This window comes from Gymnogyps californianus, chromosome 3 (assembly GCF_018139145.2).
Source record: "Gymnogyps californianus isolate 813 chromosome 3, ASM1813914v2, whole genome shotgun sequence".
In the NCBI taxonomy this organism is placed as follows: Eukaryota; Metazoa; Chordata; class Aves; order Accipitriformes; family Cathartidae; genus Gymnogyps; species Gymnogyps californianus.
Window position 1 is genome coordinate 41,130,275 of NC_059473.1, and position 17,116 is coordinate 41,147,390.

A 17,116-nucleotide genomic window follows, 5' to 3' on the forward strand; every position below is an offset into this window, starting at 1 on the left:
ATGCCAATAAGGTCTGCTGGAGAAAATGCACCCACAGGAGATTAGTTACTACTGTGGACCAATTTCTTGGGGCCCAATTCTGCTCTTATTGAAATCAGTGAGAGTTCTGCCATTGACTTAAATGGGAGCAGAATTGGGACCCAAGACGACATTTCCAGTTCTGGGTCCTAAGCTTTGGATCTGCCTATCGAAGGAGATCAGAAATTGTCTAGTCTGACCATCTGCAAGTGACTGGGACCTAGGAATACAAGAACCTGCTTATACATGAATCCTATTTCTTACACTATTATATTCACTATCTTCATACCACAACTACTGGCATTTTATGATTATCATATGGATATTCAACATGAGAGAGAGACAGCGTGTGTGTGTGTGTGTGTTAAGAGAGAAATAACATGTTGTGAGTTCTCGTATACAACGTGGGAGATATCATTATTTTATTCAAATACACATATACATGAAAATTCCAAATTCAGCATTGATTACATTTGAATTATATCACATTTTGGTTAACTGAGAGTTGCTAAAAGCAAACAAAACCAAGTAATTTTTACACACCCTGTATGGACCATTAAAAAGCACTCATGACCCAAAACTGGAGCCACAGTGTAATAAAACCATCCAACTCAGAAGGCAAGGATCCAGTGGTCTCTCCAACTCTCGATAATACAATGAATTGAGCGTCTAGCAAAACTTGCCATTCTATCCACGCACTTTATTTGAACACAGTTAAGCCAAACTAAACATGTGGTTATGTGCTTTCTTCCAGTTTTGCATAACTAAAGACGTTTTGTTCAAATTTTTCAAAAAAGAACTATCATTTGACTGATATCAAGTATAAGCTGTTTCAAGTCTACAAGAGCGTTTTTCCAATAAACTCATTACGTACAGCCTCTATCACAGTGAAAGAATCATGGGTAGTGCTGTAGGAACCTCAGCTTCACAATACGCATCCCTCGCATTTCTCCTTTATATTGGAAAGGATCTTAGTATGTAGAACCATTACAGTGTTGCAGTTGATGTTATCTCCTATACTCCTCCTTACTTTGTTCTCACACCTGAAGAATTCAGATATCTACTGGATTAGGGAGATCCAGGGAAGCCACCTGTGTGAATTCTTCAACATTTTTCGTACAGCATGGCTTTGTGTTTGAGGCACTGCCACAGCTTCTCTACCTTGTCAGCTCCTCCTTCTCACTTGTAAGTTATTTTCTGGCATTGTAGAGCTCAGATGTCATTAGGCCGAATGCCTTGATGCTGCTGGAATAAAGAAAACACGCATTTTCTTTGTCTAATTTTCCCTGTCCTGACCTGCTCCCACCGAAGGTCAGGAACACAAACCTAACTAGCGATTGTGAGAATAGCACCATGGAAGCCACTATCCCATTCACGGCAGAATTTCTGCAATCCCCATCAGGAAAAAAGGTAGCATCCTCTTAAATGACCCATCTTCATCTGCTCCTGAAGGATGCAGGCACCCTGCATAGCAGCAGCTCTCCTTTTCCCAAGTAAGAAATTACAGAAGGGATTCCAGTCGCCCACCTGTATGGTCCCAGTACAGAGGAAAAAAAGGATGGCAGTCAGGGAGGGATCCAGTGCTCCCGTTCTGTTACTTGTGTAACCAACAGAAAATCCTTCTTGTCCCTCTGCCTGGGCTGGGTAAGCAGCACCCTCTAGCTGTAGCTCATTCTGCTGGTTCTCTGGCACTGCAAAAGCTCCGCTGCTCTCACCACAGGCAGCAACACAGGAGTAACTCTCCCAGCTATGGGCGGTCAAGGTACCTGTATTTTGTGCAAGTGTTTTGGCAGCTCTCTGTGCACCTACACAGATGGAAGAGGTGCTCAACCATCCACAACCTCACTGTCCCCACAGTCCCAGTTCTGGTGCGGGGCAGAATGACACAAAAAAGGACGCTGGCAGATCTGTTTGGCGAGAATCCCTTTAAATGAGAATGGCAATCCTTCAACAGATAGAAAACGAAATTCACATGTGTTTAGTTTTCTCTATGATGTCTAGACTTGGCTGCATAAAAATCAAAAATTGTTTTAAGTTCTCTGAATATACTGTATTCTTTCTCCACAGGTACTGGCCATATTTAGATGGGAAGATAAGAGAAGCATTAGTTTTACGAAGTATTAAAGTACGACTTCTCATAAGTTTCTCAAGAGACACAGATCCTCTTACTTTTAACTTTGTTTCATCTCTGAAAGCTATTTGCACTGAAGTTCCAAGCTGTAGTTTGAAAGTTGTAAGTATAATCCATATTGCTTTGAAATCTAAGATATTCCACCCCCCCCCCCAAAATATCAAGAAAACTTCACAACTGAGAAGTGTTTTCTGTTAGTATCAAAGCCTTTAAATTTCATTAAATAACATAGGAAATGTAACATAATGAACTTAATTTATTCCTAGTAGTAACAGACATAGAAATTAAGACAGAAAAATAGAACAATGCCAAAAGGCAATCTGTGTGGTGGACAGCCCGTGTAAAACACTACATCTGGTCTTCCACAGCAAAGCTAACGGAGTGAACCGTAGTCATATGTCTAGTTTATCCTGGCTGATAAAGAGTTAATGTGACAGCACAAAAATGTGTTTTAGTCTGGATTCGTGTAACCTTACTGTTTAGCTGCATAAGCATCTACTTTTCCTTTAGTCAAGTACAAAGTACAAGAAAAAATAATGAAGATTTTACATTCAATTCAGGCTACAAATTCAGAATTGTGAAGACTAGAACAACCATTATGTGACTACATTAGACACGCAATACAGGGAAGTGAGAAATACCATATATGTTACATTTGTATTAGAGAACAGAGTGTATGGTAAGTACTACTTTCAATTTGATACAGTTCATTTTTATGAAATTGAGGCACACTGGAAATCAGCCATCTTGGATCAATTCATCTCGGATCAATTTTTTTTTTTTTTGCGGGTAACTGTCTTAAATAATCTACTGAATTATTTTCAGTTCTTAAATTGATAATCCACTAAATCATTTTGGCTTTTTAAAATTGACAATTGTAAAAAACAAGTACTATTTGTGTTATACACACTAAGTGGTATTTATGCATATATAGAAATATGGATTTTTGTTATAATGTACATTTTTATTACAAGTTTCCTAGGTAAGAAGCAGCATAAAGTGTGTTTTTTAAGTCAAAAAGCCCATACATAGCTGAAACTACTTAAGCCACTTCAATTTCGAGTAACTTCCAGCTTGTTCCGTGTTTATCATCAAAATTCTATTTATGCATTCAAAATTATTTTTTATTTCAGTGGCACCTAATGCTCTAGATACTCATATCCATTTCCATCTATTTACAGCAGGTAAAATCTTTAGTACAGAATTTATCTTGTCAAGACCTAAATGCTAAAAGGAAAAAAAAAAAAATTATTTCTAGACATCTCTTCTAGCTAGAATATCTGCAGCTAGAAAATACAAATACAACTTCCAGTAAAAAAATGAGACCGCCCCAGATTTAAATAGTTGTAAAGGTACAACACACCTCAGTTACCTCTCTGCTGTGCATCACATGTTCCACACACTGGGTAAGTCACTGACTTAAATAAGCCTTGGTATGAGTAATAGCCCAAGGCTCAGTTTACTGGTATCTATTTGATTTTGGCTGAAACAGTGCCACAGGCTCCATCACGACACTCCTTTACTTCACAAAACATGTCAGATGAGCACTGGGTTTTTTTTTAAAACTCCATTTCTTTTGTAGTCATCTGTTCTAGCCAGGATCAAAGTGAAACAAAACTATGTGTGTATATGGGGGAGAAGGAATAGGCTAACAAGGTAAAAAGTAAACTTAAACCTTTTGAATTATTGGAAAATTCTGCTTTTCCCTTTTGGTTCTCCTTTGGGTATGAGAAAAACATAAAGTCAAATTAAACTCTGTACAGAAAATACTGTCATGCAGACATGTATTGTATGTGTTTATACACAAGAAGACTGAAATTTTAAGAGAACCTTAAGTTACAAATTCTGATTGAAATTATACTTAAAATTGCTAAGCTGTCCCAATATCTCAGTATTGTTCTGACAGAAATGGGACACACACACCCCACCCCCGCCTTCTTCTGTTCTCTTGGGGATAATATACCTGAGTCCTACGAAGCATATTCAGTAACTTTTTTCTTTCATTTAGCTTTTAATCCCCGTGATATGCCTAGTTGTGATTCTTTTTTTTTATGCCTATGGAAAGACCAGTTTGGCTAGGAAGTTTCCAGCGAGTGCCAATGGCTTGCTGCAGCTGCAGGATACGCTGTTTTGCCAATGGCAGCAGCCTGAGGTACACAGTCATCCTGGAGAAGGCTGTGCAGACGTAATTTCTCTGTTAGATGGGAATCTCTTCCTCATTTCCCCTGGTCTCTGACCAGGCTAATGGAAGTCTTGGTATTGCCTAACGGCAAATATATAGTTAGAAACAGGGCACTGCAAACCTGTTACGCCTAGCAGTGTCCCAATCAAAAACAGCCGCCAACCGCTGTGCCTGTAATTTTTCAGTCTGCTGTTGAGGTCAGGAAGGCAGGGACTGCAAGACACGATCTCCTGGCTGCGAACACTGAATTCTAACGGTGTGCTCTATCTAGAAGCAGAGTTTTTTTCTCTTTTGCCACAAAACCTTGATAATACTGGGCAATTAACATCATCAATGCAGTTAGAAAACGCTTAGTCCCTTGTTATGCATTCCTCAGCATCGCACTCAGAGTCCAGTTCACATAAGCATTAATAATTACTGGATTCAACTAAAACTGCTTTGAGAGTGCAAATTCAGTACAAGTACTCTGAAAAAATGATCACTGGGAGGAACTCATAAGGAAAAAGCTTTGAGGACTAAATAAACACTATAAGCACACAGCCAAATGTCAAGGAGTAAACTGCATACCAAACTGCTGCTCATTCAGGGAGCTCTGGCCTATGCACTGAACCACATGTGGTCACGAAATTAAAGCTCAAATCATAACGCATAAACTCAAGGTGAAGAGCTCACCATTGTACTGCTTGGGACCTTAATTCCATACTCCTTAAGTTTTGTGTGGTTGACCCTGGAAATAGACCTTATGTGCAAGAATGCTCAGTCTAACTCTCGAAGGAGCAGTAAAAAGGGGCCAGCTCTGTTGGGTGCAGTGCTGAACTGAGAAAGGAAGGTGCATGTTTTTGAAGGGCCCACAGAAAGCATGAACAAAGTGTCTTCAGACAACTGGAGACCAGGAAGGAGAGGCATGGAACAGACATGTATATCTACAGCACAGGTTGTTCTTGAGCCTCCGCATGAATCTATTTTTGAGTTGTGCAGGTGTATTCCTGCTAAGGTAAGAAGAAGGAAAAACTGAATCTTTCACTAATTCTCAGAAAGCCAGAAATGCCCTACAAGTAAACAAAGTGTTATGAATTACCTATGAAACCTTTGCTCCTAAGCACTGATTTAATTTTAAAGCCCTGAACTCCTGAAGTAAGGATGGAAAAGATTAATGGAATGTTAGCAGAAGGTGGTGTATTATTAACACAGTACTTCTGGTGAAGGCACGTGTTGGAGAACGTTCGGCTGGGCTACTTAATACCAGTGCTGGTTCACTTGCTCATCTCGGCTACATTTGTGTATTCTGTTTGTGAGGGCAGACGGGTTCCCCTACTGGTATCTGTATTGTCAAGGAGTTAATGGCTTCTCTGCTGTTGCTGGAGAACAGATTACATTTTCAAGCCTTGTCTTTTCCTGCCTGAATCCGAAATTTTCTCTCTTACAAAGTTAGCCATTATACAAACAGAACACTAACGTGTGATTTTTCAATTCGCACATCTGCTAAATCTACCTCAATTTGACAACTCTAAGCTTATATGATTATTGTGCTTGACTATTTTTACATCAAGGTATGTACCTTTTTGCTAAATCTCATAACGCTGGGAAGAAGACAGCTTGTTATGTTTTGTTTCCTAGCATTGAATATGTTACCCATTTGCCAGTTTTAGACTATTCCCTACAAAATTAGTATTAGTCACACAGTATCTTCCACATCCCTGTGAAGAGTTACTGTGAGTACCCTTGATGGACACCCTATGCCTGCTAACTGTCTCCGTTCCTGTTTTCTTGTGCCAGGAAAAACATGACCATTTTCTTCTGGCTTTAGCCAAAAATTCAAGACCCTTTCAAGAAAGATTCAGATCCATCTCTGGCTTGCTAAGTACAAACTTTCTGTGGTGGGTGCGTGTTTGTAGAGCCGTTCCTCAGGCACACAGTTGCAGTCTTGATGCTGTCGAAGAACTAACCCCTAAGACCTAGTAAACTTTCATTTACAGCTGCTAAGATGGTTTGTTCTAATTTTTTTAAAAGTGTAATGCTGTAATTGGTAGTGATGTTAAAAATCTGTAATTAAAGGTATGATTTGTCCATGCAGCTTAGTTAGATGTGAATATACAATATAAATCTCATTTAAAGGACAGATACTACAGTTTTACATAGAATAATCTTTTTTAATGTCCTTTATAAAGCAATCACTCAAACAGTTTGGGTTGTTGTTCTTGCTTTTAAATTCAAAAAACTATCTACCTTTGGAATGTTGCTAGTATTTGAATTCATTACAAAAATTAAGCTGTGGAAGGTAACAATGCTATGTACAGGTAAGTAAGCATGTGGTGACCTACGAAATTCAGAGACTGTTTAAGGAAACAACTTTGTGATAGTTATCGATCATAAAACTGCACTGCAGTACACAACACAAACTCTTTGAATTTTATTTCTAATGCACTAAAAACTTGCTTCAGCCCTAATAAACTTTCATCCTTGTGGGGTGGAGGGAGAGGGGTGGTGGTGTCAGTCCAAGAACAGAGCCTCTCTTCAATGCTGGAATCAGCACAAGCCTGAACTAGCCTTGGTATTTTACACAGAGTTCTTCCAAGCAGTTTTGGTACAACCTCTGACAACATAAAATTTACCCCAGTATATTTTCCAATAGAGAGGAGAGAGATTCTGACAGAGTCCAAAGCATAAAGTGTTAGATAAACAGCAGCCTCTGGCTACTCTTACCTTTTTGTCTGCAACTAAACCATTTTAATCAGGTTTGGTAGATTGCAGATAAGGAGGAGAGTTCTCCAAGGAAAACCAAACTATAATGATCAAGACTGATGCTTAAGAAGAGAGATTTTTTGAATGAGTATTTATATGCAGTTCTGAAGCAACCGGTGGTATAAAACCTAAAGCTGGTGTTCCTGGTAATCACTAACAACACATTTTGCAATAGTTGAGCAGTTTACTGCAAACCAGCTTGAAACCTACCTACACCATCAGCTGGGTAAAGAATGCGTTATAGAACCAACCGCCGATGTGCTATGCGTACACCCTTACTTGATTTAATCAAACTGATGATGTAGTCTACCAGAGAGACCACTACATTTCAATAATGAATTAAGTATTTTACAGTTGGATTTTCAAAGTAGTAAGATTATCCTGAAAGACATCTCCGTAACCTTAAAAGTATTCATTCAAGGTTTGCATCAAGAAGAGCATTGGTTCAAGAGATGAATTTTGCATTATGGAAAACAGACCCCCAAGAATGATCAAGCAGTTTTGGGGTGGGGTTTTTTTAATACTGTTTTTCAATGTATAGCCAGTTACTTCCATCAGTAACATATTGTGAATTAGGTTTGTTTTGAGGATCTACACCATCACCTCAATCAAAGTTTTCCAGTCATGCAGTAAATATTTCATTTCTCCTTCATCATGTTATTCTTTGCTTCTGGTTTTGGAATCTGTGCCTAGCTATTAGTTTCCTTGATGAAACTAACAATACTTAGATTTGTACTGGAAATCTCATTTTTGTCTGGCACTGCTGCAGACAAGGACTGCATATAGCTCCAAAATTAAAAAAAAAAAGAAAAAAAAATCTAACTCAGACTTCACCCTTTAGGGTAAAACAGATGCATTTTCCTCTTGTTGTCTGGTAAATTTGATCTCTCCGTATCAGATTCAATCCTGAGAAGTTTCTAAGTTTCTGAAATCAGCAAGTTTCCTGTTGCAAAATATGCAATGTCTAATATAAAGGTATTAATTCAGCTGTTGGTGTGCCTGCCCATCTGGATCCTGAAGCAGACTTCAAACCCCAGTGTCCCTTGATGAATGAGGAAATGCGCTAAAGAAAAGTTCCTGGCTCTTATCATGCAGAACACAAAGATGGAGGGGTTTGTTAATTTCATAGCCTTTACTACCTGGCACTGTATTGCTTTTAGTATGCGGCAGCCGTATACTTTGTATAGTTCAGAATGCCAAGCCATAGCGAGCATCACAAACTATGAGAATTTAGTAAGAAATACAATGTGCAGTGTTTTATTAAAATTAATGCTTGGCTATAAAAACTCAAGCTGTTCTGTAGCACTAACTCATTTTCAATAGAGAACAGACCATATTTTTTCTGTCCATTATAGAACAGGTCTCATTAACCTGCACTCCATTCTATTTTATGGCAGAAATTCTTTGACCTTGAGGAAGAGAGTGCATGCCTTCTTAAAGAACAGAAGAACACTTCCCTTCCCAAATTAAATCGTAACAAATATATGGTGACTGATGGAGCTGCATACATTGGTAAGTAACCACATCTCAAGAAATTCTAGTTTGTAGCCAAAAGCCTGAAATAACACCCATTTGTAAATGAGGAATCTACAGCTCATATGCTTGTTAAGTAATAGTTCATTTCTTTGGGAACCTGGATGAAGATGGCACTTTGAGCTTCTTCTCATTTAAAACCTCTTTTTTCCCCTATGAATCAGTTTCTCAAAAGCAACATTCTGCTTTCAGTATTTAAAAACAGACTGAAACCACAAATACAACACACTTTATGAAGCAGGAATAAATTGTATTATTAACATACTCTCTTGTTTCTGCAATCCAGTGAAGATGGACTGTTCTCCATTTCCCATGTTATTACTAAAGCTGTGGTCAATCCTGGTAAATACTGTACAAATGCCTTTCATCCTCATCTTCTGAAGTCTTATTCCATTTACTGTAATGACATTTCAGACACCCTCCTAACATTAGGTACATATCTAATTGGTATTTTGGGTTAAAGGTGTATTTAAGTAAAGTCGCTGTATGGCACCTAGCAAAAGTTCATTATCAGTCAAATGCTCACTGAATGCAGGCTAAAAACTACCTTTTAAAAATCTGACTGCTTGAGCTATGCAGGAGCTGCAGGATCAGAAAACTGCTACTGAATTAAAAGTAACTCCTGAGATTTTATACAGTCAAGAGAGAAAACATGCACTCTAAGATGCTGCAGCTTGATGCTTTAGTTGCTTACTTCCTCACTCTGACCTACTGCAAAGGGCTTAAAGGCAGTGATCGCAGAGGCAGTGAGGGAGGGCAAAGGCTGCAACCCAGAAGCGTGCCCATGCACACATGAAGAATGGAGAATCCCAAGTAGTACAGAGATACAACCAAGAGCTACTCTGAAAAGCTCACCTTGATGGGCTCTAAACACACACACACCTCTCAACCTATCCACATCTTATTTTTCACTTCAAGTAGTGCAGCTTATTCCTCTCTCATCTCCCAAATGTTTTATGAGCCCCCCCAAATAATTTTTTTTTTTACTCCATTTTAAATTCCTTCCAACAGCCAGCTCAAATTTCAGTAACTTACAACTTTTCTACACAGCATGGATTCTTAGCTGAATTAGGTTTTTTCTTTCCCATTGCCCTTACATCCTTAGATATATACAAATAAAAGAAAGAAATAATCAAAGCTGTGTGAAGGTAATACAAATGCATGTTAAGGACCTGATGTATCTTTTACTTGAAAGCATAGGAAGAAATGTCCCTTATGACAAGGCTTCAATTCACCATTCTTGACAATTTTAGAATTCTTAACATTTCCTGCTGAAGTACCAGAAATGACGCTGAAAGAAAGGGTGTAAATTTCTCAGATACCTTCATGTTTTATGTATGTTCAGATACTGTTTTTAAAAGATGACCTCTAGTAACAGCATTTTTTCTCCAAAATACTGCATTATAAATGTACAACTTAAATAGTTACAGTTCTAGTGAAATAGAAATAATTGAAACACTTGGTGTACCTGTTTTCCATTAATCCAATTATCCTCTTTGCCTTGCAATCACCAGGATTTGAAATGCTCATTCATTTCATTACCTTAGATTTCAACAAAGGTGGTAAAAACTGGTATAAAACAGTAAAACCTGTTTTTCTTTCCTGAAATAGTATCTATCAATGGGTAACTTGTAAAAGATCTATTGGTTTGGCTCAGCATTATGGAGCAACCACTCTCCATCCCATCTACTTTAAATTGTTTATACAGCGAAAAAAATTTTTTCATTCTGGGCACTGAAATGGCCAATGAGGAAAGTAAATGGAGTAATAATACAACATATGCAAAAGGAAGAGCAAGTTAGATTTGAATAAATAAAAAAGAACCTGTTTTCACCTATGAAGGATCAGAGCTGTTAAACTTCCAGAAACAATCTGCACTAGACACTGGTACGTAATGGAGTTTTTTCTTTCCCACTAGTATTGAAAACTTATTTCTGTCTCTGCCCAGGTAGGCACTGGGGAAAATGATACTGTACCATGCTGGATTGCCTTTAGGGAGATCGCTTTTTTTTTTTTTTTTTTAATTGTTAGAAACTCATTGTATATTCCTGCCTTTACTTGTAGGTAATTTTGATTGGGTAGGAAATGCTTTTACACAGAATGCTGGAGCTGGCCTTGTTATCAACCAAGCAGACGCGGGGAACAGCACAAGCATCATTAAGCAACTCAAGGCTGTTTTTGAAAGGGACTGGTATTCACATTATGCCAAAAGTTTACAACCAACAAAAATCCCAAACTGCTTTAATCACAAACTCAACAAAGCAACATCAAATAAGACTGCCATGAGCAATGTGAATTAGAAAGACTATTTTACTGTTTAGTATGGCAATGAAGAATTATGTTGGGGTGTAGCCCTCTTTCATATTTACAGACAAAAGACTTCAAGAAAAAGCAAAAAAACCGTTTGGGTGCGGGGGGGGGTGTTTTTAGGAAAAAGCACACTTATATAAAAACTGTCTAAACTATATTCTCTATATTGAATTATTTAAGACTTTGAAATTTGTTACTTCTGACACTGAATGTCATTTCTGCTTCCATGTTAATTTTCATGTTTCGCGTTTGAATTTAACAGCATGTGTCAATATTTGTTTCAGTTTTAGGACTCTCCCTAATTGCCATCCTGGCTAGAACAAACCTTGAGGCAAAACCAAGATTCAAGCTATGAAATGGCATTCTAAGATCAGTTATTATTGACATACAAGTAGATGGTAGGTTTATTGTATTAGAAAACATAAAGGAATAAGCAAACTTTCACCTATATAAATCATTCCCTTTACATAAATACCCAGTCATGCAAATACTACCTAGTTTTGAGCATTTAGTTTGAGTATCACTCTTCCATGTCTTCTAACTAGCCTTAAAATACATTAGAGTTACATGACTGGTAATTCATTCATCTCCTAAAAGTATGAGGTGGTTTTGGGGGATTGGGGTTGGCCTCATCAAATTTGTCATAATCCCTAAGGCCTCTCAGATAAATGCATTTTTTTATCAAAGTAATGTGGATTCCTTTCAACATAATAGTTATTTCCAATTATATTTTATCTAACAATGAAAATCTCTGGATTAATAGCGAAGACCTAGGACTGATTTTTTTTTTTTTTGTAATCTCAAGAAAATTTCTTCCCCAAGTTAAATATTTATTAAGTGTAAGGCAGCAGTTGTGTGACGACTCATTATCAAATCAATGCATATATAAAAATCAAATACTGCTTTTTAGGAAGGTCAAGGGTTATGCAAAATCATGCAATAATTGTTGCTAAATGATCATATAGTCATTTTGTTTGATTTTACACCTGGAAGTTTTTTCCTTCCTAACTTTTACTTAAAAAAAAGTAATTGTGAAATGGCATTTTTTGTTGAAATGTCATCTATATAGGTGAATACATCAGCACAAACAGAAATGTGATGCCTTCGTTTAGGCCACAGTTTCAGCTGGTGTAAATAGTGTGCCTCTACAAACACAACTCAGTTGCACCAGGAAGCAACTGTTCTGTAAAAGTGTGAATTTGCTCTTTAAAAAAATACATACGTTTGACAACAGGTTTTTCTCCAGTCAAGAGCTGTAATAGCTTAGCTTTGTAATAAAAATGTTTCATTACTATCCCTCTGCTTCTGTTGAAGAAACACGGCCTTGAAAGCAAACTGCATTCTGCATTTTGTTAAATATTCACAGGCCTTTTTCCAAAATGCAGACTTTTCTCACCTGGCTGTATGTTACTGAAGGCACACTTCAGAAGCAGTGGGCAAAGAGAGAAGGAAAGCCAACCACATCCCAATGTACTATTTTAATCTTAATAACAAGTTAAAAACCCACCTGAACTTTCAAAACACAGGTTTCATTTACAAGGTTAAAAAGAAGTTCAAGTTTATTTTAAAGTAAGCACAGCTTAGGAAATTCTAATAAGGTAACATATGCACAACTTCAAATTGCCAGACATGCTACAAAACTAGTTATGACCACAAAAGGCACACTTTTGACAAAGAATGTTTGGTTTTTTTGCAATTGCCAAGATTTACAGCATCTTACTGAAAATAATGACATAACAAAAAAATTTTTAAAGTTGTCAACTTTTACAGAAAAATTCTGCACAGCTCTAATGCTCAGTAACATTTTCTAATATCCTGATAGACACACGCCATTTATTAGGCTCCCCACACACACATAGAAAAGCATCTATTCTGACATTCATACAAGAAACAAGTACCTAAAAAGAAAAAAGTTTCCTGAGTTGCTATGAAGGAAAGATCTTTGTGAAGAGACATTTCTGTATTTTCTTCCTCTGTATATAATTTAGAATATGTATAGCAAGTATGGGATCCCCAGCACTTAATTTACTTGTTGGGGCTTTTTGTTTTGTTTAAGAAATAAATATTAGTCCAGATTAATTTCTGGTGAAAATTTCACCTGAGTTATACCACCAATGAATTCAGTCTTATGAGTCAAAGCTAAAAAAACCCCCAAACAAACAAACAAACAAAAAACCCACCACATCTTTAAAAGGCGGTTGAGATATCTGTAAAGCTTCTGAGGTCCCCACGGATGGGTGATCTTAAAGCTGGACATAAACTTAATACCAAGTCCTTACGTAAGATACAAAAAAACCCAAGCAAACAAAAAACCCCACTGTCCAGAGTTGTTAATTTTGGCACCTGATGGCAATAATATACAAGAATGAATCAATGTGATTTTTTTCCCTCTTGCATTATGGATACTAGAAATGTGTTAAGTTTTTTAAATGACATCTTTACAAATAATGGAGGATCTGAGTGGAACAGAAATTTGTCAGATGATAAAGCTAAGCTGTCTGTTTACAAAGCAGGATTTAGTGATGAAATCAGACTGTGGAGTTACCACTGACCTTCCATTTAGTATACCAAATGAATGATTCAGATGTAGTAGTTTTACTGGACACATCCTAGGGAAATACAATCACGAATATTAATGAGATCCATTAGTTACAAATACATTCTTATTGGCCTGATAAACAAATTCTGGTGCTTCAACGACCCCCAAAAGAGCTGATACATAAAAGTACATTTTAAAAGTGGCACTATGTTCTGTTTTTATGAATGGAAGTGTTTGGGGTTTGTTTTTTTTTTTAACAACTTTTAATGTGACACAGCAGTCAGCCATCCTACAAATGGACTGGCAAACTCAAGTTTCATTTGGTATGAAGTATGGATTGATATTTTAGTAACTGTTTAGAATGGCAGCAGCTCCAGAGTAGTACAGAAGTCTGTTACATTAGCCAAAAGACAAAGTGCATCCTTGGACTTCAGCAAGTAGGCAATTAAAAATACCAGATTCTTTTTTGAAGCTAAGGGGATTATAGCCAATTATTTCTTTTGGGTCAGCACTGTTACTGTTCAACTAGATTTGCCACAGCAGCCTTGATTCTGGCTTCAGATCCTTCTACCAATGTAAATAAATCTGGAGCAAATCCATTATAGTGGTTTCACATTGGTTTAGCAGGGATCAGAACCTAGACCAGTTTCCTCTTGCTTTAGCTCTCCGGCGTATCACCACTGCCCAGGCTATTTCCAAACTTAACAGGGATTTGCATTTGCAGGTTTCTCACAGACCTCACAGGCATAATCCAGAAGATGCACCTTCTCTAACCCCTTCTAACTGGCATTGATAACTCTGTCATATTAAAGGCAATTTCCTAAACAGAACAGCTTTATTCTTAAAGAATATAGACTGCAATTGTTGTTTGCTGCAAACATTTACTAGTGCCTTATTCATACAAGCTTTTGTTTAACTGTTCCTCACGTGACGTCCTGCTAAAGATCTTGTATCTAGTACTGAGGCATACAGCAAACTTCCTAAGTAAGACGACTCCATATTATGATGTTTACAGGTTAGTACCTAAAACTAGAGTCACAAAAAGACAAAAACTGAATGTGAGATGTTGGTCCAAACCACAAGCACATCTAAATCTGAGCATTTGTATCCAAGCCCAGTTCTAGAACTAAATTTCACAAATTACTCCTGTCTTCATTATCAACTAATCCACAACACAGTTGAATTACTCTGTCCTGCCAAGGTGTAGAAATAAATAAAATCTGAATTGCCCCAACACCTGGCTGATATCAAAAGCATAACCACACAAAATCCTGTAAGCACAGGGTGAAGTCCAAAAATCATGCAGTGGCTAATTTACAAATCTTGTATTTTAAGTCTCAAGTTGCTTTGGGCTGGCTACCACTTTTTTCTGCCTGAAGCATGAACTAGTACCCACAACTACTCTCACCTTTCCTTTGAAGACCAGAAAAGCATGGATTATGTGCCACAGCACAATGGCCATAGCTGTATCCTGACAGGAACAGATTTAAGTTTTTGTCCGATTTTTTTTTTCTCTTCACCTTTTTCTAAAAAAATACATCTTTGAACTGAATTTGAGGCTGTGCTGTACAAAGTTTTACACAATACAGTGCCAAGTGTTCCTTCCAGTAAATCCAGGCTCTGTGGGAGGTTCAGAGGAGAGCTTGAGAAACAAGTAAAAAAGCCTCAGAATGCTACTTTTAAGACCTACCCATTATTTGCTATACTACTAGCTACCTAAATTCTGCTACTTTGTTGAGTTTTGCATACATAAAAACTGAACAACTAAGCTCTGTGTGACTGTTACCTGCCATTTAACCCTGATCTAAGGAGAAATCCAGACAAAGACTTTACAGGGGTTTTTTTGTGACTTTAGTGTGTACTTACTGAAAAATAGCGCAGACTTTCTCATCAAGATGGTAAAGACATCAGCTGGCTATTCCAGTTCTTCAAACTGAAGTCATTTATAAATATCCCCATCTTGAATATCATGCACTTGACTCCTGAGAATGGCCTTATAGAGAGCGCTAAGTTATCTTAAAACCATTCTGGACTTCAAAATTAACTCTTCATTTTAATACAAAAATACTGACTACATGTATAGTATGTTTCCAGATGGTAATTTCTGGCACTGTGTTTTTCTTCCACTCTTATCCTTTCTCTACGTATATATTCATGGTTTTCTAATCACTGTTGATCCAATTCAATCTATGTAAAAAAACCAGAATGAATCCTTGGTATATTTAAAATTCACAACGATACCTCGTGAGTTGAAGGCACCAGTGAACATATTCCGCTTTTAACACTGCAGAGTATAGTAGCTCAACTGATACTGTAGGGCAATTCCTTTTCTTAGCTGTACTTTTTCACTTTAATTACTGCTGGATGTTATTTATGAATTTCTCAGTGTTGAATCAGGTTGCTCTTGCATCATCACTTTGCACAAATGCCTTAGAAGCTTGCCAAACTAGCATGTAAAAGAGACCTTGTTCAAAATAGTTTAGACAAGAAAAGAACTCACGTGCTTTACACTCTGTGGATGCTGAAGTCAGTAGATAAAACCCCAGTCTTATAATACAGTGGAGCTTTCTATTGCACCTCCTGTTTGGATTAGCCCTCCATGAGCTTCAAAGAAAAAGTCTGTGAGAATTGTGTGTTTGAATTATGTTGAGATCAGAAATTTACAGAGAATCTGAATGAAGAATCCAGCTGTATTCAGTGGTTCAACACAGTAACTTAAATTGGGTTTTCATGAAAACACACATTTCTATTCCATATCCATATCCTACAACTGCATTAACACACTAAGGTTAGGTTTTCCCTAAAATTCAAAATGCACGTAGGACAAAAATCAAGCTACTGTGGCCTATTTCTCAGAACCTTGTTAAAGTTAGATTTTAAGAGTGCAATTCAATTCTGGCTGCAAATTATGCTGTTATAGTCAATGGAGTCAGCTCTACTTTGTTAACAAATTCTACACCGCAATTTTACAGGAAGACTCAATAAATCTTTTTAATCCTGTAAAATGAACATGATTATTTTCCCTTTAAGAACAGAAATAAGGTTGATGGCTGATTCAGGCTACACAATAGAACAAAATGTAATAAAATGGCCGACAACTGTAGCATTCCAGAGAATTATTTTGTGTTCCTTTATGTTGCATGGCCACAAACGTGAATAATACAAATTATATGTATCACGATGGGTGTTGTGTGAACACATAGTGGGCATTGCATCTCACATAGCAATACCCGTCCCTCCTGCAACAGCATAAAATGTAATAAGGGTAGAGATGAAGGGGTGAAAATAGCTACAGAGGCAAACGAACTTGAATCAGACTGAGTTAAGGGACTGGGTGCTGGCCTAAAAGCTCTGGGCTACGTTCTCATTTTGTTCCTTTCCCTACAAAATCCTGTATTTCTTATGCATCCACCTTGCTCTTCTTTATATGAGTGAACTCCTATGATTGATTGTTTTCAGAACGAAGAGGGAATCTTTAACAATTAATTACAAACTTATGCTTAACAAAGAAATCAGCATGAATAAAAGCCCATCAATTTCTATGTAGCAGGTACTGAGAAGTAAAGCAGTATTTGAAATGGGGCTCTTCCTTGTACATTAGAAGTTTCTAGTGCTATAGAAGCAAGGATTTACAACATAGCACATGCCTGCAAATTTCACA

General features: G+C 37.3%; 1 protein-coding gene across 1 annotated transcript in view; it reads left to right on the forward strand.

The window, feature by feature from the left end:
- PLD5 (phospholipase D family member 5) overlaps positions 1-11,015 on the forward strand; it is a 189,583-nt gene extending 178,568 nt beyond the window's left edge. The window contains 3 exon segments of the mRNA XM_050893661.1: positions 2,086-2,251; positions 8,471-8,585; positions 10,671-11,015. Coding sequence (XP_050749618.1) covers positions 2,086-2,251; positions 8,471-8,585; positions 10,671-10,906 — 517 coding nt within the window. The 3' untranslated portion in view covers positions 10,907-11,015.
- The last annotated feature ends 6,101 nt before the right edge of the window (positions 11,016-17,116 follow it).